This window comes from Oncorhynchus masou, chromosome 33, assembly GCF_036934945.1.
Source record: "Oncorhynchus masou masou isolate Uvic2021 chromosome 33, UVic_Omas_1.1, whole genome shotgun sequence".
NCBI lineage: Eukaryota > Metazoa > Chordata > Actinopteri > Salmoniformes > Salmonidae > Oncorhynchus > Oncorhynchus masou.
The window spans coordinates 10,577,831-10,598,467 of record NC_088244.1 but is presented as its reverse complement, the minus strand read 5'-3'; the positions used below and the strand labels follow the sequence as shown (position 1 = coordinate 10,598,467).

Genomic DNA, 20,637 nt, shown 5'->3' with positions numbered 1-20,637 from the left:
ATTGAGGTCAGGGCTTTGTGATGGCCACTCCAATACCTTGACTTTGTTGTCCTTAAATCATTTTGCCACAACTTTGGAAGTCATTGTCCATTTGGGAGACCCAATTGCAACCAAGCTTTAACTTTCTGACTGATGTCTTGAGATGTTGCTTCAATATATCCACATAATTTTCCTCTCTCATGATGCCATCTATTTTGTGAAGTGCATCAGTCCCTCCTGCAGCAAAGCACTCCTACAACATGATGCTGCCACCCCTGTTCTTCACGGTTGGGATAGTGTTCTTCGGCTTGCAAGCCTCCCATTTTCCCCTCCAAACATAATGATGGTCATTATGGCCAAACAGTTACATATTTGTGTCATCAGACCAGAGGACATTTCTCCAAAAACTACGATCTTTGTCCCCATGTGCAGTTGCAAACCGTAGTCTGACTTTTTTATGGCAGTTTTGGAGCAGTGGCTTCTTCCTTGCTGAGTGGCCTTTCAGGTTATGTCGAAATAGGACTCATTTTTACTGTGGATATAAATACTTTTGTACCTGTTTCCTCCAGCGTCTTCACAAGGTCCTTTGCTGTTGTTCTGGGATTGATTTGCACTTTTCGCACCAAAGTACGTTCATCTCTAGGAGACAGAACGAGTCTCCTTCCTGAGCGGTATGACGGCTGAGTGGTCCCATGGTGTTTCTACATGCGTACTATTGTTTGTACAGATGAACGTGGTACCTTCAGGCATTTGGAAATTGCTCCCAAGGATGAACCAGACTTGTGGAGGTCTACATTTTCTTTTGAGGTCTTGGCTGATTTCTTTTGATTTTCCCTTGGTGTCAAGCAAAGAGGCACCGAGTTTGAAGGTAGACCTTGAAATACATTCACAGTTCATAGGTGGGTTGTTTATAGTTCATAGGTGGGTTGCGAAGGGTGGAAACATTGTTTCCAGGAGTGGGGGGTGGGGGGGAGGGGTTGGATGGAGACATGCTAGCTGGGTGGGGTTGGGTTGGGTGAATGGGATGGGAGGTTGGGGGTGGTGGCATGTTGGCTGGGTGGGGTTTGGTGAATGGGATGGGATGTTGGGGTTGGAAGCATGTTGGCTAGGTGGGGTTGGGTGAATGGACTGGGAGGTTGGGGGTGGTGGCGTGTTGGCTGGGTGGGGTTGGGTGAATGGGATGGGAGGTTAGGGGTGGAGGCATGTTGGCTGGGTGGAGTTATGTGAATGGACTGGGAGTTTGGGGGTGGTGGCGTGTTGGCTGGGTGGGGTTCGGTGAATGGGATGGGAGGTTGGTGGTGGAGGCATGTTGGCTGGGTGGAGTTGTGTGAATGGGATGGGAGGTTGGGGGTGGAGGCATGTTGGCTGGGTGGGGTTGGGTGAATGGACTGGGAGGTTGGGGGTGGTGGCGTGTTGGCTGGGTGGGGTTGGGTGAATGGACTGGGAGGTTGGGGGTGGTGGCGTGTTGGCTGGGTGGGGTTGGGTGAATGGACTGGGAGGTTGGGGGTGGTGGCGTGTTGGCTGGGTGGAGTTGTGTGAATGGGATGGGAGGTTGGGGGTGGAGGCATGTTGGCTGGGTTGAGTTGTGTGAATGGGATGGGAGGTTGGTGGTGGAGGCATGTTGGCTGGGTGGAGTTGTGTGAATGGGATGGGAGGTTGGTGGTGGAGGCCCCTTCTTTTTTTAAATGTGTTATTACTTCAACTTTATAATATGATCAAAATGATCAATACATTTTAGTTATGCACAGCAGGTAGCCTAGCGGTTCAGAGGGTTAGGCCAGTAACCGGAAGGTTGTAGGTTTGAATCCCTGAGACGGCAAGGTGGAAAAATATGCCATTCTGCCCTTGAGCAAGGCAGTTAACACCAACAACAACTACTCCCAGGGTGCAGCGGACGGCGATTAAGGCAGCTCCCCGCACCTCTCTGATTCAGGTTGGGTTAAATGCAGAAGACGCATTCAGTTTTGCAACTGACTAGGTATCCGTCTGTATTGTATTCATTATGTTCTGTGGGAAATAATGAATTGAAAATATATGAACAGAATGTGGATTGGGGTTCATTTAAATATTGTAACATTAACCCCCCCCCCCCACCCCCGCCCACCCCCACCCCCCTAACAAAAAAAAGACAAAACATGTTTAAATATTTGCCACCAAAAAAGGTACACCTGGATGACTGATAGGCCTCCTCATAGTCTACTGAGGTGTCCTCTTTGGAGATGGAGAATTCCCCCGTCTACACATGTAGAAGAACTGTGTGTACGAATGAATATGCCTCTGCTAAAGATGATGAGCTTAATAAAAGTGTCCCTACCCTTTCCTCTTCTGAGACGGTAGGAGATAACTGCATCTCCCTCAGTAAGCAGACAGACCACAAAACCACAGATCACTCAACCTTTCCACTTAGCTGGCATTTCTCTTATCTCAGCCACAGCCACAGCCTAACATGATGACATCTAGCTGAGGATCACAGATGATTTTGTTTGCTCATGAAAAACATAGTTGTTCAAGTTAAACTCCTTTATGTTGAAATATGGCATATGATACCTTACATGTAAATAATAATAACAATAATAATGTTTTATTGTCAAATACACCAAATAGGTGCAGTGAAATGTGTTGTTTTACAGGTTCAGCCGTACGTTTCTGGCTCAAAGGCACATTAAACCGTTTTTACACTTTTGTCGGCTCGGGTATTCAAATGCAGCAACCTTTCAGTTACTGGCCCAATTCTCTAACCGTCAGGCTTCCTGCCGCTCTATTGGTTACAAGAAGTGTGTGTTTACCGTAATTTAGGCTAATATTAGTTGCATTTGGTGTTCATATCGTATTTTCACATGTCATTTTGTTTTAAGACATATGAAACTTGATAATAACCTCTACTCTTGTAGTTATATCAACCCTACTAAACTACATCTTACTATCATGAAATACTGATTCATATGACCACAAGAAAACCATGGTTTATCTCAGTGTGGATGACTACTTTTTGTCAATATGCAAGGCCTCGTCATTTACAATGGACACCTACAATAAAATGTAACTTTATTTGTCCATTTAAAATTATTCTGTAAAATATAATATAGCTTTATCAAAGTGTGTAATTTCGTGAACTCAGAATACAGTAATGTAATAAATAGTGGGATTATTGGAGCTACATTGTATGGCGTTTTCTAGGTGTGGTGACAAAGATGACCTGTATTTATAGTTTAAGGAAATGCAACCCTTCCTTATAAACCAAGGTAGTGTTTCTCTGCCTCATTTTGTCTGTGCTGTTGTGACTATGTGGTTCCTCCTTCTGCTCTGGTATGCATCATCCCCACACCTGTCCTCCACTCAAGGCAAGTAGAAACTTTGATTAATAATGGAAGTCAATAGGATAGGAAATGTACTTTATTTAAGGGATATGGAACCTTCTTGGAGTGCGTTATAGATAATATAACTGAAACAATTTCTCTCCATGCATTTACAGTTCCGGACAAATATATTGGTTCCTTTGCACCTTTCTTAAACTATTTCCTATTTCCTCTAAATTCAGTTGAAATTGAAAAAAAAACATTGTTGCTGAATGTTCAACATTGCAGAACAATTTTAGTTGTTTTAAAACTTAAGTTAAAAAATATATACATTAATTGAGAAAACTAATACTTGGTTGTATGTCCATGATAACTACTGACAAACACTACTTCTAGCTATCAATGAACTTGCTGCACCTATCTGCAGGAACTTTGGCCCACTCTTCAGCTGCAAACTGCTCCAATTCTGCAATATTTGAGGGGTGCATTCAACCAACTGCTCTTTTCAGAACAGGGATTCAGATCTGGACTCAATGTTGGCCTTTCTAGAACAGCGTTTATTTTTTTAACCATTCTTGGGTGCTTTATGATGTGTGCTTGGGGTCATTGTCTTGCTGGAAGACCCACAACCTTTGACGGAGACCCAGTTTTTGGACACTGTGTTAAACATTGGACTCCAAAACACCATGATAATCTGCTGATTTCATGATGCCTTGCCCCCGGTACCAGAAGCAGCAAAGCAACCACACAGCATTATCAAACCTCATCCATGTTTGATTGTAGGGAGGGTGTTATTTTCTTGAAATGCTCCATTAAGTTGGTTTACATAGGAATACCCCAATTCTGAAAGAGACACAAGAAACCCCAAATGAATTCACAATAACAATCCTTAATTTTATGTGGACAGATGAACCAAAATCAGAGCTCTTTGGCAATACAAATCAGCTCTATGTTTACTGACGACCAAATGAAGAATTCAAAGAAAAGAACACCCTCCCGACAAGCAAACATGTGGGAATTTCGATAAGGCTGTAGGCCTGCTTTTGTGCCTCTGGTACTGGGGACCTTGAATGTGTGCAAGACCTCATGAAATCTACAGACTATCAAGGTGTTTTGAAATCAAATGTTCATCACAGTGTCCAAAAACTGGGTCTCCATACAAGGCTGTGGGTCTTCCAGCAGGACAATGACACCAAACACACATCAAAACGCACCCAGGAAGGGTTCAAGAAGAAACGCTGGACTGTTCTGGAGGGCCTCGTTTCCCAGAGCATTCGTAGTGTTATTAAGATCATCGTTAGAATCTTCTTACAATGTATTTATAGTAGCCGAGGTGTTTCCCAAAGCCTTCGTTAGTAACATGGTTCTTAAAAACCTTTACACATCTACTAGTGCTCCAGACCATTCGTAGAGCGGCCAAGGGGCATCGTAAGATGCTCTTTTCGCCCTTCTGCATCACTTTATTTACAGAAGATCTCCGCTAAACATAGAATCCAGATGTTTATGCTGTCTGTGTGACTGTGACTGCCGATCATTTCAGAACAAAGTTGACTACAACTACAAAGTTGACTACAATTACAAAGTTGCCAAAGTATTTGCAATTGTTACAAATAAGTGAAGGATAAAATGATGCTTCAAATGAAAGATTGAGATGACGGCATTAAAACATACCTAGGCTATATGGGCCTATATAGGCTAGTTCATTCATATTGAAATACATGTAATGTTCAATCAATTGAGTTATATTTTGCACCTAGGCTACTGTCTGAAATGTTTCACCTCAATGTGTTTCATGATGTGCGACAACATGTGTTTCATGATGTGCCTAGTCTGTGATTTAGTGCATTATTTTTGGTTAAACATAATAAGCCTCCTCAATAGCCTATTTGCAGCCTTAGGTGGTAATATCTCTCTAGGGTCATTTTCACCGCTTTTCAACCTCATTTTCAATATCTCCAGCACAACACCAGGTTCTACATACACTGAGTGTACAAAACATTAAGAACACCTTCCTAATTTTGAGTTGCAGCCCTTTTTGCCCTCAGAATAGCCTCAATTCGTCGGGGCTTGGACTCTACAAGGTGTCGAAAGAGTTCCACAGGGATGCTGGCCCACGTTGACTCCATTGCTTTCCACAGTTGTATCAAGTTGGCTGGATGTTGTTTGGGTGGTGGGACATTCTTGATACACACGACGGGAAATTGTTGAGCGGGAAAAACACAACAGCGTCACTGTTCTTGACACAATGTCAACTTATTTTAGAAAAATACATTGAATTATTTAAGAAAAGTGCAAGGGTGACAATATATTTAGCCATAACTGAATTATTTCTATAAGATGTTAACACTGGAAGTAAATTGTGCAACAATACATACAATATCCCTTCATAGGCCTACAATGTATTTGTTAATTATAGATCATACAGATGTGTCTGCATTAGGCCTTGTTCTAAATGAGTAAATCAATTATTTTGTATGATTTCTAAATGTATATTATTAATAATTATACAATTATTGTCCTGGATTTTGGTTTAAAAGCTTATTTTTTTGTTGTTGTCTAATCTTAACCTGTTCTGGATGCTTTTAACAAGCAATCAAACAAGCAATTTTGTCTTTTGAAGAATAATAATAACAAATACCTACTGCAGAGCCAAACAAAGTATATTCCTCTATCATATCAGATTATGAACATTGTACCATATTTCTACCACATTCAGAAATTGGGGCTAACATTATTTGTTTAAATAGCTAGTAAATTAAGATTTCCCATTTACAGTAACCTAATAGCAGACCTGGGTTCAAATATCTCAATTACTTTAAAATACATTTCAAAGTAAGTATTCAGATATTTATTCTAAGAGACAAGTAGTTGAATATTCAAATTAACTTTGGAATTAGACTTGGAAAGCATTGGCATACAAAGACACTGACTCAAATACATTCCTAACCATTTAACCTAGGTTTTTGAAAATAGTATTTGAAATAAGGTATTTGAAAACACTTTCAAATATTATTGCAAAATATCTTCAAATACTTCCAATAGAAGTAGTTGATTTGGGCCTCATTATTAAAACATACTTAAATACACAGAAAATTTGTATTTAAATAAATGATCATCTACACATGTATTGAAACCATAGGTCTGGTTGTTAGTATAATATCTATTTTACTGTGCAGTGGAAGACAGGTTGATCCTGCAGGGTGGGAATGGTCCATGTGAGGGCTATGTTGAAGTCTTCCATGATGGGAAATGGGGTATTGTTGGTGACCAGAAATGGCAGCTGAATAATGAGAAGGTCATCTGCAAGAGCATCGGCTGTGGGACATCCATAAGCTCTAAAGACATTCTGTTGAAGAAGGTTAGGTCTACCACATGGATGAACGAGGTGGAATGCAATGGAAATGAGAAGTATCTGTGGGACTGCATGTTTCCAGGGTGGAACAGAAGTTCTAATACCAAAGATACAGTCAAAAAAATCACATGTTCGGGTAAGTGTTCTTTTAAGTTATTTACATATTCTGTTGTGTATTGGTAACTCTATCAGGTTAGATATTTTACTACATTGACAGATATTCTTTCTTCCCCTTTCCTCCACCTATCTTGTTGTTCTTCGGCTGTTTGGTCATTTACTTATGTTAATTGTTGGCTAATACTGACACCTCAATATTTTCTGTGTCACAAGGCCGATGCCTACATGGTATACCAAATACCGATATTAAAAAAGTTGTGCTACTAACTTTTTATATTTAGCAAAATTACTTTTTACATCATCTGATTGTCAACTCGAATATTGAAAATATTGATTTTATTTTGTGTTGTATTTGCATTATTTAATTCCATAAGTTAAACACAAAATTATGCATTTGAATTACATTTTGAGCATCACAAGTCATTTTTTTGAATCACCAGATAAGATTCAGCTTGAGCTTGAGAGTTTGCCTGGGTTTAGATGTGCTGGAACTCTCAGGTACAAAAAAATGTCAATGGGGAAGGCCAAAGAAACGGGCTACTTTTGTAATCCGAAATGGGGTAAGAACTACGTCTTGTTAACTTCATTTCTGATGGTAGCAATACATACTATACTTTTTAGTTTTAGTTTTACCATTCACATGGGTGAAATATTCATTAATCATTTTAGGCTGATTTGATTTTGTGTTATTATGAATTACTTTAAAATTTTGGACCCATGACATTTTTTGTTAATATAAAATCTAATTATACTTTATATTATTTGATAACAATTAACTTTAATTCGAACTTACTTTATATGCTTAATTAGGTTGTGCAAGCTATCACTATCCACATTTTGTTTTTGGTAGTGAATAGCAAAACTACAAATGTGTCAATTATCCAGGATGTTTCATTTGAAGATATCTCTTATTTATTGTATAAAATGTATTTCAAGAAGTCTGGCTAGACTGTGTGAGCAGTGAAAACAATAGGCAAAATTGTATTTTATTTTTTGGGGGGTTAGGTGCATTTGCATAATTGCAGAAAATGTGTTTTAAATTGCCAAAACCAATTCCGGGGAGATACCCAGGACCCTCATCTACTGTTCATCTTCCCCAATATCTACAGCACAATTTCACCCTTGGGTTGTAACACATGTCTGTTCTTTACCTCTGGCTCAGATAAAAAGCAGGCTGATATTGTGTGTGAACATCTCAAATGTGGCCAATCTAAAGATCTCCCACCAGCCGGAATGTTCTCACAAATTGAGAATCCTGTGGCCCTCAAACCTATACATTGCAGCAACGCAGAGCATCAGAAACATATCTGGCAATGTATAACCATTCCTGAAGTGGTATGTACAGAACCTGTCTCCGTGATTTGCTCAGGCAAGTATTTCATATTCACCTCACCACATTCACTGCTAACAGTCATTGATCTTACAACCACTATCTTCTAATCTCAATTGTTTCATATAATTCTTACACTGTATATGTGATGCATTAAGGCGCTTTAGTGTCTAACTGTTTGCAGATTTCACCCTTCACTTTTGGGGTGACATTCATAAGGTTTTGCAGTTCTATGCCCACTGAGTAGTTAAAGTTAGTGGAAGTCTTAGTGGAACAACCTGGTCTCACAGTATTTCGTATTATTCTGTACGTAAAATCCGTGACACTCCGTTTAGTCTGATATCTTACGTTTCGTATGGTATGTATTAATTTGTGGATATCCATCACCATTCGTAACATATCATGCGTTTGGTAAATTCGTACCATATAATAAAAATTGTAATTCGTAACATATGATGATATGATGGTATGATATGTTACGAATTACAATTTTTATCATATGGTACGAATTTACCAAACGCATGATATGTTACGAATTGTAGCTAGGTGGCTAACGTCCAGTCGAAGCTCACATCAACTACAAGACCATGGTGCTTGCCTACAGAGCAGCAAGGGGAACTGCCCCCTACCTTTAGGCTATGCTCCAACCTTACACCCCAACCCCAGCACTTCGTTTTGCCACCTCTGGTGTCCTGAACCAACACTTGCACTTGATTCCCCTCCACCCCCCTCATTTCTAGCTTTGACTCTGATAACTACTTTATTGAGGAAAAGTGGACTTACTGTTGTTGGCAATTTAGTCTTCAATAACACAAACTCCAAAGCAAATGAGGGGGAGAAAAATAGGTTTATTTGAGAAGGACAAATCAAGATCTTATGCTGGGAGGTAGATGGTCAGTCTCCCCTGTCCTCAGCTTTTCTCCACCAAACAATGGAACAGGATGCCATTTATAACCCTCCACCCTAGTCTGGGGTTGACCAATCACATATCCTTGCAGGACAATTGGCCAATGGCCAAATACCAAGTATCCTGCCCCAGACTCAATGTACAGAATGTAGCACACGTGGCTCTAAGTTCAGGACTGACAGCACACAGATTCTAAACAGATGTTGAACTGAAAACCAACTCCTATTGATAGTTAATCCCAGTCCTCTCGTCCTCTGCATTGTGCATTTATCTTCAAAATATTCTTATACTGTGACTGTGATATGTGGTTGTCTCACCTAGATATCTGAAGATGAATGCACTAACTGACTGTAAGTCACTCTGGATAAGAGCATCTGCTTAATGACTCAAATTTCAATGTATCAAAGTTCCGATATCTGCCTGTGCACTATGATCACCTTCTGATAAGACTAATTTAACAACATATACTGTCTATGTCAACTCATTTTATAAAAGTGGAACGTTTACTGTTACCTTTGTAAGTGTAATTACAAAAAAAAATTATGATTTATGTCCAACAGATCATCACAACTTTCGTTTACAAGGTGGAAGCAATGTCTGTTCTGGACAGTTGGAAGTGGAAGAGGATGAAGGTGTTTGGAAACCTGTATGCCAAAGCCAATACAAGCTGAACAAATCAAGTGATGATCTGTGTTCACACATGCGGTGTGGCAAAAGTCACAGTCAGGAAAACATGGTCTGTGACAGTTCCAAAAACATCTCACTGGATTGTACAGGTAAAGCTCTCTAAGGGGTCAAATTTTCATTCTTTGAGACAGCACTCCAGTGTTCTCTAGGCAAACATCACAAATGTTCTAAGGTTTTGAATCACGAGCAAAGCTTTAAAAAGGCAATCCTAAAAAGGGAAAAGGCTATCGGAGTAAAACTTATTTAGTGTATGTATTTCATTTATTTTAATGTCCAAATGCTGCATGTTTCTGTTTGTTGTGCATATGGGGGAAAAAAGAAAAGAATATCTTTCTAGAAGTGTTTGAGAATTATTGTTCAATGTGTTTCAGACAAAGTCAACATATCCCTGTTGAAAGATGACCAAAGCCAGAATGTCAATCATTGTTTTGGGTTAGTACACTTCAACCACTCTGGCACCCTGGAGGCTGTGTGTTCTACTAATTGGGATGAGAAGGATGGACGAGTCGTGTGCCGAGAGTTGGGTTGTGGAGAGGTTGTGTTAGTTGGCTCTGGGAGTCAAATCCAGAAAGATGGAAAGCATGACCTAGTAGCTTGCAAAGACTCTGAGGCTTCACTGTGGCACTGCCTGGCCATGCACTATAAGAACCCAACCTCGTGCAGGAAAGCCAGTGTCGTCTGCTCAGGTACTATACATCAACACAACACAGAACACGTGAGAGCAGTAGGATTGTTTTCAGCATTGTTTATAGAATTACAACAACATGAAAAATATGTGGAAAACTATTACCACTATTTTGTTCATTTCAAATGCTATATCTAAAGAAGTAGAATTTTGGTTTCTAATCTTCAAAAGGCAATTGCACATCTGAGCTATCTTAGTAGCAGGTGCATGGTAACAGCCGAATAAGGTGTATCGGCCTCAAGGCCCTCTAGGACCAGTGATACTAGCAAGAGCAGTGTGCCACCTTCATCTTCTTTCTCATTGGTTTATCATTTTCTAATTTTTGCATTTTGTAATGTGCTAAATTGTGGGTTTATTAATACTTGGAATAATATCAATCGTTTTTCATACTCTTTTCCCCTGACATTGTTCTCCAGGTAGTGTGAAAGTGCGCTTGTCAGATGGCCCTGGGAGGTGTGCTGGAAGAGTAGAGATTCAACATGAAGGGGTATGGAAGAGTGTCCGTGAAAGCAACTGGAAGAGGGAAAACTCCAAAGTGATTTGCAATCAAATGATTTGTGGTGATGCTTTGGCTAATACTGATTCCTTCATTCAAGGAACAAGTCAAGTATTGAACAATGAGGTGATCTGTACTAGTAACTCTAAATCTATCTCTAACTGTATCAAGTCAACCAAGAAACAGCCACAACAACAAGATACAAACAAGATGTTAATCTGCCAAGGTATCTGTTTTTTTCTTCCTTTTTGTGCATATTATACTTTACAGTTTGTTATGGCAAGTTTATTTTAATCATAGGTACACTTTTACCCAAATATAACTATTTTCTGCTTTGATGCTGCAGATGAATATGGGTTGTTTGGGATTACATGTGTTTAACTGATTGGTGGAACCTTTCCCCTGCCTCTCTTCTGGTTGTTTAGAGCATGCGGTGGTGTTTCTGATGGGGGACTGCTCTGGCAAGGTGGGCATAGAGCAAGCTGGGAAGACTTACTGGCTGTCTGGGTCTAACGCCACTTTTGATCGTCAAACTGCCATGGTGGTGTGTCAACAGATGGACTGTGGGGATGCTACCTCATTTACCTTTGAATCCACTAATGGAACCACTGCTTTGTGGAAATACTCTTACAACTGCCTGGAAAGGAAAAAATCCCTTTTTGACTGCGAGCGGAGTAAGCATCTGTCAAACCACAGTGTCGTCTCTGTCGTCTGCTCAGGTACACAGCATTCTATTGACCAAAACATTTGACATCCCATTCCATCCCATTCCTCTCTCTCGCTCTCTCTTTATTTATAATGGTTGATTATTTTATTTTTCAATGGAGAATAACTGTATATGATGATAAAAGGCGATGGTAATAATTTGATAATAATACTAATAGTAGGTCTTCGTGGTGTTCCTCCTTATATCTCGGGCTTTGCCCTGAAAGGTGGTAAAACAGTAGGCCTGAAAGTTGACCCTGAAGACGAGGGAGAATGCTGGGGAAAGGTGGAGGTGTGCCTCGCCGGAGCGTGTGGAGGTGTTTGTGAGGATGCCTGGACGGATAAGAAGTCTGACATGTTGTGTAAAGACTTGGATTGTGGATCAGCCATCTATCCTCTGTCCTACCTGAGAAAATCACATTCAGCTTTAGACAAAATCACCATCGGCAGTGTGCACAGAACCCAGCAGACAACTACCATTAGTCAGTGCAACATGGTCAAAAACGTTGACCAGTCTTACTGTAAGGGCCAGCCAGCCTATGTTGTTTGCTCAGGTAATATCATGTAACAGTCCCTGTTTTCCATTAAATACATATTTTTGTCATTTTATTCTCACATTATTTTGCTAATGCATGATTGTTTTTAAAAATTTGATGTCATTATTCCAATGCAGGAAGTGTCAAGGCCAGGCTTATGGAGCATAGAGAGAGATGCTCGGGTAACGTACAGGTGTTCTACCAAGGAAATTGGAGCCCTGTCTGTGAGACTGCCCTAAAAAACAAAGATGTCAAAAACACTATCTGCCGAGAGCAGGGTTGTGGACATGGTGTCAAACCTCTCTCGTTCTTTGGCCCTTCATCTGAAAACAGTGGGGCTGTTGTGTCAGGCCTCACCTGTGGTGCAAACAGCAATTCTTCGGCAGAGTGCACAGTTACAGTTACTAAGACCAACAACCAACAATGTGCCCTCGGTGGTCTCCAATGCTCTGGTATTTTGTTTGTCAAAATAAGAGAAATAAGAGAATATATTGTAGAAAGTTTACAATAATAGCTATACTTTTTTTATTACTATTTACAATCTCCATATGAAAGTCATTATGTTCACAATAACTAGTTTGTCTTTTGTAAAAAGTATAGTTTGGGGCCCTTGCATTCTTAAAACTGTATTTGCCTGGGGGTTTCCTCACTTATCTTTGCGGTTTAGTCATTTAGCAGATACACTTATGCAGAGCAATTTGGAGCAAGTATCTTGCTCAAGGGCAAATCCACAGATTTTTCAACTAGTCAGCTCTAGGATTTGAACCAGCAACCTTTCGGTTACTGGCCCAATGCTCTTAACTACTAGGCTACCTGCTGCACATGCTTTGCTGTGTTTAACTTGGCCCAACCTTCACTGTGCCTTGTGTTATTTCACAGAATGGAGGAGAATGATGTTGAAGCTAGGGAACCGGAGTTGTGAAGGGTACGTGTTTGTGTACAGTGAAGCAGACAGTCGGGCTGTCAGCAGCGATGGTTGGACTGAGACAGAGAGCAAGGTTTTGTGCAAAGACTTGGGCTGTGGAGCCTACATAAAACATACTGCTAAGGAAAAGGCAGATGATCATGATCTCTTTTGGGAGAAGAAGTACAGCTGTAAAGGTGAGACAAACAGCATCTGGGACTGTGAACTAAACGACAGGCCCTCTCTAAACCAGTCGATCTACTTACAGTGCCAAGGTAAGATACTGATCAAATAATTGTACAAGACAAATAATTCCAAATACTCTCACTGATAATGGTGTGATTTTTGCCACTGCATATCTTTATTCCAAAATGACAACATTAGTCACTGTAGAAACATATACACAATGAGCCTTAGGCCCCACGTGACATCCTATATCTATGAACACAGGGGCGATGTCCCAAATATCTCCCCTTCATTCCAAAGTGTGCACTTGTTCACTCCCCTTCACTGATTTGAAGGGAAAATAATGAAACTTCCAACATGAAGTAGGGAGATATTACTGGGACGTACCTAATATATTCCTGAATGTACTGTATATTTAAGCAATAAGGCCCGAAAGGGGTGTGGTATATGGCTAATATACCACAGCTAAGGGCTGTTCTTAGGCACGACGCATCGAGGAGTGCCTGTACAAAACCCTTAGCCGTGGTATACTGGCCATATAACACAAACCCCCAAGGTGCCGTATTGCTATTATAAACTGGTTACCAACTTAATTAGAGCAGCAAAAATACATATTTTGTCATAGTATGGTCTGATATACCACGGCTGTCAGCCAATCAGCATTCAGGGCTTGAACCACCCAGTTTATAATACCATATAAATGTTGTGGTATTTAAATTGCCAAGATTAGTGATGTTACTGCTGAAGGACTGAGGCGCCTATATGTTCTTACACCTATGTTTCCCCATAGATGATCTCACAGCAAGCCTGGGAGAAACAGGTAACTGCTCTGGGAAGGTGATGTTAAAGAACTTGCCAGTGTGTTATGATAACTGGAGTGAGAGTCACTCCAAAATAGTATGTCAAGAGCAGCAGTGTAGCAACAGCATCTCATTCGAAGAAATCGACAAAGGAAGTCGAGGTGATGCACATTTCGTCAGCTGCATTGGCTCGGAGTCCTATCTCGGGCAGTGCAAAACAAGAATAGGAAGGTGTGGTAGAGGATTGGTTTCTGTGTCCTGTGCAGGTAAGAGTTCAATATTAACTTTGAATACGTGTAGAATACAAGCGATAACTAATGGTGTCATTAATGCAGTAGTGATGTTTCCATAACAGAGGTTAGCAGTGCAGTAAATTGTGTAGCTGTATCATTTATTTTTTCAGGTGGTGTGAAATTCAAATCAACTCAGACATGTGGAGGGAACATTAAGGTATTTTATCGAGGCACCTGGGAGTCGGTATGTCTACCGAATATGTTCTCACAAGAAGGTCGATTACTTTGCAAAGAGCTAGGATGTGGCATTCCTCAAAGTCTCCGACGGGATGAGATTGAACAGTCAGAAGAGGAAAAAGAAGGAAAAATAATACCAGAGACATCTCTCAAATGTTCCAATGAGAATCGCAATTTACAGCACTGCGTCATCAAGAAGAATGAATGTAAAACACCTGGTGTAATCTACTGTGGAGGTACTGCAATGACCACACCACCATTAGTTGTTCAAAGTGCTAATTTCCAATGTTTCAGGTTGTAAGTAGCTATAGCGCGATGTAGGAGGTAACCTTGTTTTCAGATATGTTGCTGACTGTGGGGCTCTATCCAGCTATAGAATGGCAAAATATGTCTCTCATTTTTCAGAATTGCTTTTGCCATCTTAGTAAAACTCAAAACACTCTCTAAAATCTTCGATGGACAAAATGTGTACAGTCTATGTCTTTAATTATAATATTTCTCCCCAATCACGTAATATGATTTCAGGTTATCCAATCAAAGTGCTCATTCCCCCGATCCCCATCAACTGGTATGTTGGTCTTTCCCTCGGACTGTTGTCTCTGGTCATGGTCGTTGCCCTCTGTCTCTTCATGCGAAGACGATTTGTAACCAGGTTCAAGTGTAAGTGCAATTTCAACGGCTGATAATAATACTGTAGCGATTTACCAACTAAAGCCACTTACAGTAAAATTGCCAAATTGAAGGACACCTTTGTAATAATTTGTGTATCTGTGTAGTTCTGTCACAATTAGGAAATTATCCCAAAGTGGTATAGATCCTAACCATAGATATAAGACTCATCTTTGTATCTTTGCCATTATAGCGTCTGTGGCGGCATGGGCAGCGCCATTGAGGCTATCTCAATTTTAAAGTATTCAATTTTCTTCTTCATTTGCTGATTGCTCCCAATTTATAGGAATCCCCACCCAGTTGACTACTTTAAAATGGTGGAAGCCCTCAACGGCAATGTCCATGCTAAAATAGGTTATATTCTTGATGAGTCCTCTATCTATCTCTATGTCCTAAACACATTTCAAATGCTTTTGTACAATTGAGCCACCACTAGAGGGCATTCAGTGAGCACTTTGACAACATGGTCTAAACTAGAAACAACAACACATTGAATCAAATGTTATGGAATATGTGAAAACAACAACTTGAATGCATTTAAATATATGTTCTTAATATGTATGCTTTGGAGAGACTGAACATTTTTTGATTAGTGTAATATTCTGGATCCAGCGAGATTCTCAATGAGAAAAGTGTCTGCTTTTGAGAGTGGAGACTATGAGGACGTGGAAACCTACGGAAGTGAACAATTTGGACCAATGGAAATGAGAGATTTGAAAAGCCACGGTGAGTCCATATATATATATATATATATATAATCAACAAAACATTATATAATATATAAATTAAGTGCTTAGTGTAGCAGAGAGAGAACCTTGTCGAATGACATATACAGGGCCTTCGGAAAGTATTCAGACCCCTTGACTTCTTCACATTTTGTTACGTTACAGCCTTATTCTAAAAAATCCTCATCTACGCACAATAACACATAATGACAAAGCGAAAACAGGTTTTTAGAAATGTTTGCAAAATTATTCAACTTAAAAAACAGAAATACCTTTATTTACATAAGTATTCAGACCCTTTGCTATGAGACACAAAATTGATCTGTATCCTGTTTCCACTGATCATCCTTGAGGTGTTTCTACTTGAAACTGTGATAAATCCAGTTGATTGGACATGATTTGGAAAGACACACACCCGTATATATAAGGGCCCACAGTTGACAGTGCATGTCAGAGCAAAAACCAAACCATGAGGTCGATGGAATTGTCTGTAGAGCTCTGAGACAGGATTGTGTTGAGGCACAGAACTGGGGAAGGGTACCAAAACATTTCTGCAGCATTGAAGGTCCCCAAGAACACAGTGGCCTCCATTATTCTTAAATGGAATACGTTTAGAACCACCAAGACTCTTCCTAGAGCTGGCCGCCCGGCCAAACTGAGCAATCGGGGGAGAAGGGCCTTGGTCAGGGAGTTGAACAAGAACCTGATGGTGACTCTGACAGAGCTCTATAGTTCCTCTGTGGAGATGAGAGAACCTTCCAGAAGGAAAACCATCTCTGCAGCACTCCACCAATCAGGCCTCTTTGGTAGAGTGGCCAGAGGGAAGCCACTCCTCAATAAAAGTCACATGACAGCCCGCTTGGAGTTTGCCAAAAGACACCTAAAGACTCTCAGACCATGAGAAACAAGATTCTCTGGTCTGATGAAACCAAGTTTGAACTCTTTGGCCTGAATGCCAAGCGTCACGTCTGGAGGAAACCTGGCACCATCCCTACGGTGAAGCATGGTGGTGGCAGCATCATGCTGTGGGGATGTTTTTCAGCGGCAGGGACTGGGAGACTAGTCAGGATCGAGGGAAAGATGAACGGAGCAAAGTACAGAGAGATCCTTGATGAAAACCTGCTACAGAGCACTCAGGACCTCAGACTGGGGCGAAGGTTCACCTTCCAACAGGACAATGACCCTAAGCACACATCCAAGACAACTTAGGAGTGGTTTGGTGGTTCCTTGAGTAGCCAGCCAGAGCCCAATCTTTAACCCGATTGAACATCTCTGTAGAGACCTGAATATAGCTGTGCAGCGACTCTCCCCATCCACCCTGAAATAACTTGAGAGGATCTGCAGAGAAGAATGGGAGAAACTCCCCAAATACAGGTGTGCCAAGCTTGTAGCGTCATACCCAAGAAGACTCAATGCTGTAATCGCTGCCAAAGGTACTTCAACAAAGTACTGAGTAAAGGGTCTGAATACTTATATCAATGTGATATTTCAGTTTTTTATTTGTAATACATTTGCTAAAATTTTTAAAACCTGTTTTTGCCTTGTCATTGTGGGGTATTGTGTGTAGATTGATGAGGAAAAAAACTATTAAATTATTATAAAAATAAGGCTGTAATCTAACAAAAATGTGGAAAAAGTCAAGGGGTCTGAATACTTTCCGAATGCAATGTATATGACAGAAGGGATAACTACTGTAATGATAAGGGGTGGAGAATGGATCACTGTAGCTGTCCTAGTAAAATGAAGTGCTGCGTTGCTGTACCATCACATCCCTCTCTGTATCTCCGTTCCTACAGAATCAGAGAGTGGCGAAGACAAAGAGAATGGCCGGCGAAGTACTGCGTCTTCCCTGTCTTATGATGACATTGCTGAGGAGGAGAATGTCCCAGCTCAACCAGTATCCAGTGGAGAAGATGGAACCAGTAGCCCAGGCCCAGGTGCTGGACCTGCTGCTACCCACGGTAATATAAAGGTCCAGCTCAGTTACATACATACATACATACATACATACATACATACATACATTAATGTGTTGTGTCTTTGGTCCTGTGTGGCTCCGTCGGTAGAGAATGGCGCTTACAACACTGAGGGTCTTGGGATTGTTTCCCACTGAGGTCACACGTATGAAAAATGTATGCATGCATGACTACAAGTCGCTTTGGATACAAAGCGGCTGCTAAATAGCTTAGATTATACTATTTTAATGTGTTGCTCTGTACCACATTTTCTACAGAACATGCTACCTACGAGGTGGAGGAAGATCAACAGGAGAGCTACGATGATGTGGTGTCAATGACCACGCCAGCTGAGACCAGAGAGGAGATTGCAGAGGTCCATGAGAGACCCAAGCCCAAATGCCTGGCGATCCATGATGACGAAGATTACCTGGAGCCTGATGGTCAGAAGTGAGCAACGTGGAGGCTTGACATGATCTGTTGTCTAACAGAACTATGAGAGGTGATTATGGTGTTTTGATGATATGGTTTATATTGACACTATGCATCATTGAATGATATACATAATTGTTTCTACTTTATGAAGGAATTAGCCAGTAATTTGTCATTTTAATCATGTCATGTAAAATTACTACTGTTTGGTTGATTGAATTTGACGAAGTAGCAAAAACACACATTACCACATCACATGTCATCTGGAGGGTATTAAATAAGGCAGTGTGTCTCTCATTTTGATTGTCTCATTGGTCTACAGGATCCCAAAGTTGGAGGGGAAAAGCTGCCTGCGTAAAAAAAAAACTCACATTCCTTCATATAATATCGGTATTTCTTTTTTATATTTAAATTATTACAATTATTCAAATTTCTTGATTTTTTTTTTTTGTTGTCTAACATTTGATATTGCTTCAAAAAAAAATCTGTTTTGATTAGTTTGTTGTGCCATGGCCAGTAAAACAGAACTGATTGACACGGAATCAATAGTGTCTGTCTCACCACAACACATGTATTTATGAAACATGGTCTTGAAATGTGATGTTTCCTTCCACGAAGACCTGCCAAATGAACAGCTTTTAGTGAATGCATCAAAGCTCATAGCCAACAGCTGTTTTTCAATCTTTTTTATTGTACTTTAAAAAAATGACTATTTTTACCATTTCTAAACGTAACATTATTAAACATTTTGTATTTTTAATTGCAGTAGCATTGTGCAAAAAAAATGATGTTGTTTTTATTCTGATCTTCAACTTAATTTTTATGATCTTACATCAATAATAATATTTTTCTTCCTTTAGAAGTTGTTTAATGTTAAGGTTTATAATGTATGAATGTAGTAGTTAAGAGCTTGTCTGTCTTTTGTTTAAAACATGTCTGTTTTGTTTTTTTATCTATGAAATCATGTTTGGGATTTGGTGACTGGAATTTAAGAATAGTATCAATAGGTGGAAAAAAATTAATATCCCGTGTAAAGTTAAAATCAGTCGACATAAACTGTAAAAATTAAGACATTTGAGATGATGATGAGATAAAATATATAATTAAGAATACTGGCGCTGATTATGTGATTAAAGTGTCTGATTGTTTTATTATGTAATTCACTTTTGACAAAAATGAAAATGCACTGCTATAATAACATATACTGTGATGTCAGTATTGTGTTGTTTTGTAATGAGATCCAATTATTGGCTTTATTGATCCTGTCATGTTTATACAACATTTCACATGAAATTATTCAAATGATGGTAATTATATAGTATATGGTTTTTCCTACATATTTTCAAGGTTTACAGTGCTCCAAAAACTATTACAGTTTAGAGAAGTGAAAACAGTGAAGGGACATGCACATACTGTAGGTCAGAGTTGACAATACTGTGAAAAAGGACAATAAATGAATCTTAGTTAGTCTGTAATATTATCTACTGTAAACACGGACTGACTGGAAACAGGATCAGGTGTTCAAGACATAGGAGATTGCTTTGGTGTTGTGTATTAAATTGTATGTTTTTGAACAGCTATAGTTTGATACACAGCATAAAACGCCATTTACCATCACATCACATTCTCTCAGGCAAACAAAAATGATTCTGTGACCCACCTGTTACACCTACAAAAAAAGATTCCCATGACCAGCTATGGTGTTTCTTATGAAAATACTGATATATGTTGTCCCTTTACGGCAGACACATGCAGTACAACAGCATCCCGTAACCCGTAACCCGTTCAGAGCATTACATGTGCTATCAGGAGTTGTTCCGTGCCCATTGAGGTCCCAGGACTGAGGATATACCCAGCGGGATTCATTTTTAAGTGGTGATTCTAGTGTTATATGTAAACATCACACACAGCCTCCCACTCTAGCAGGGGGTCTTGTAAAGGTAGGGATGCATGATTTAAAAAAGATGCAGGCAGATCCTGGTTCGATCCCAGGCTGTGCCGCAGCCGGCAGTGACCGAAAGACCAACGAGGCGGCGTACAATTGGCCCAGTGTCGTCCGGGTTAGGGAAGGGTTTGGCCAGCCGTGATGTCCTTGTGTCATCGCGCGCTAGCGGCTCCTGTGGTGGGCCGGGTGCATGCACGCTGACACGGTCGTCAGGTGTGTAGTTTCATTCGACACATTGATGCGGCTGGCTTCCAAGTCAAATCAAGAAGCAGTGCAGCTTGGCGAGGTTGTGTTTCCGAGGACGATCTGCTCTCTACCTTCGCCGAGTCCGTATGGGAGTTATAGCGATGGAACAAGACTGTAACTATCAATTGGATATCACGAAAAAGGGGGAAAAAAGGTTGCATATAAACAGAAATAGAACAGAGTACATACCAATATCTAAACGAGGGGACAACATT

At 40.2% G+C, this 20,637-nt stretch overlaps 1 protein-coding gene across 1 annotated transcript; it reads left to right on the top strand.

The window, feature by feature from the left end:
* Nucleotides 1-3,254: 3,254 nt before the first annotated feature.
* Nucleotides 3,255-19,379, top strand: LOC135527812 (scavenger receptor cysteine-rich type 1 protein M160). Its single transcript, XM_064956409.1, has 18 exons — nucleotides 3,255-3,320; nucleotides 6,452-6,763; nucleotides 7,185-7,304; nucleotides 7,907-8,113; nucleotides 9,542-9,757; nucleotides 10,040-10,354; nucleotides 10,770-11,075; nucleotides 11,275-11,568; nucleotides 11,782-12,108; nucleotides 12,228-12,542; nucleotides 12,970-13,269; nucleotides 13,971-14,246; nucleotides 14,384-14,686; nucleotides 14,976-15,110; nucleotides 15,732-15,845; nucleotides 17,641-17,805; nucleotides 18,078-18,301; nucleotides 18,554-19,379. Exons 1-17 carry the CDS (start codon nucleotides 3,263-3,265, stop codon nucleotides 18,251-18,253), a joined length of 3,939 nt encoding a protein of 1,312 aa, XP_064812481.1. The 5' UTR covers nucleotides 3,255-3,262; the 3' UTR covers nucleotides 18,254-18,301; nucleotides 18,554-19,379.
* Nucleotides 19,380-20,637: the final 1,258 nt, after the last annotated feature.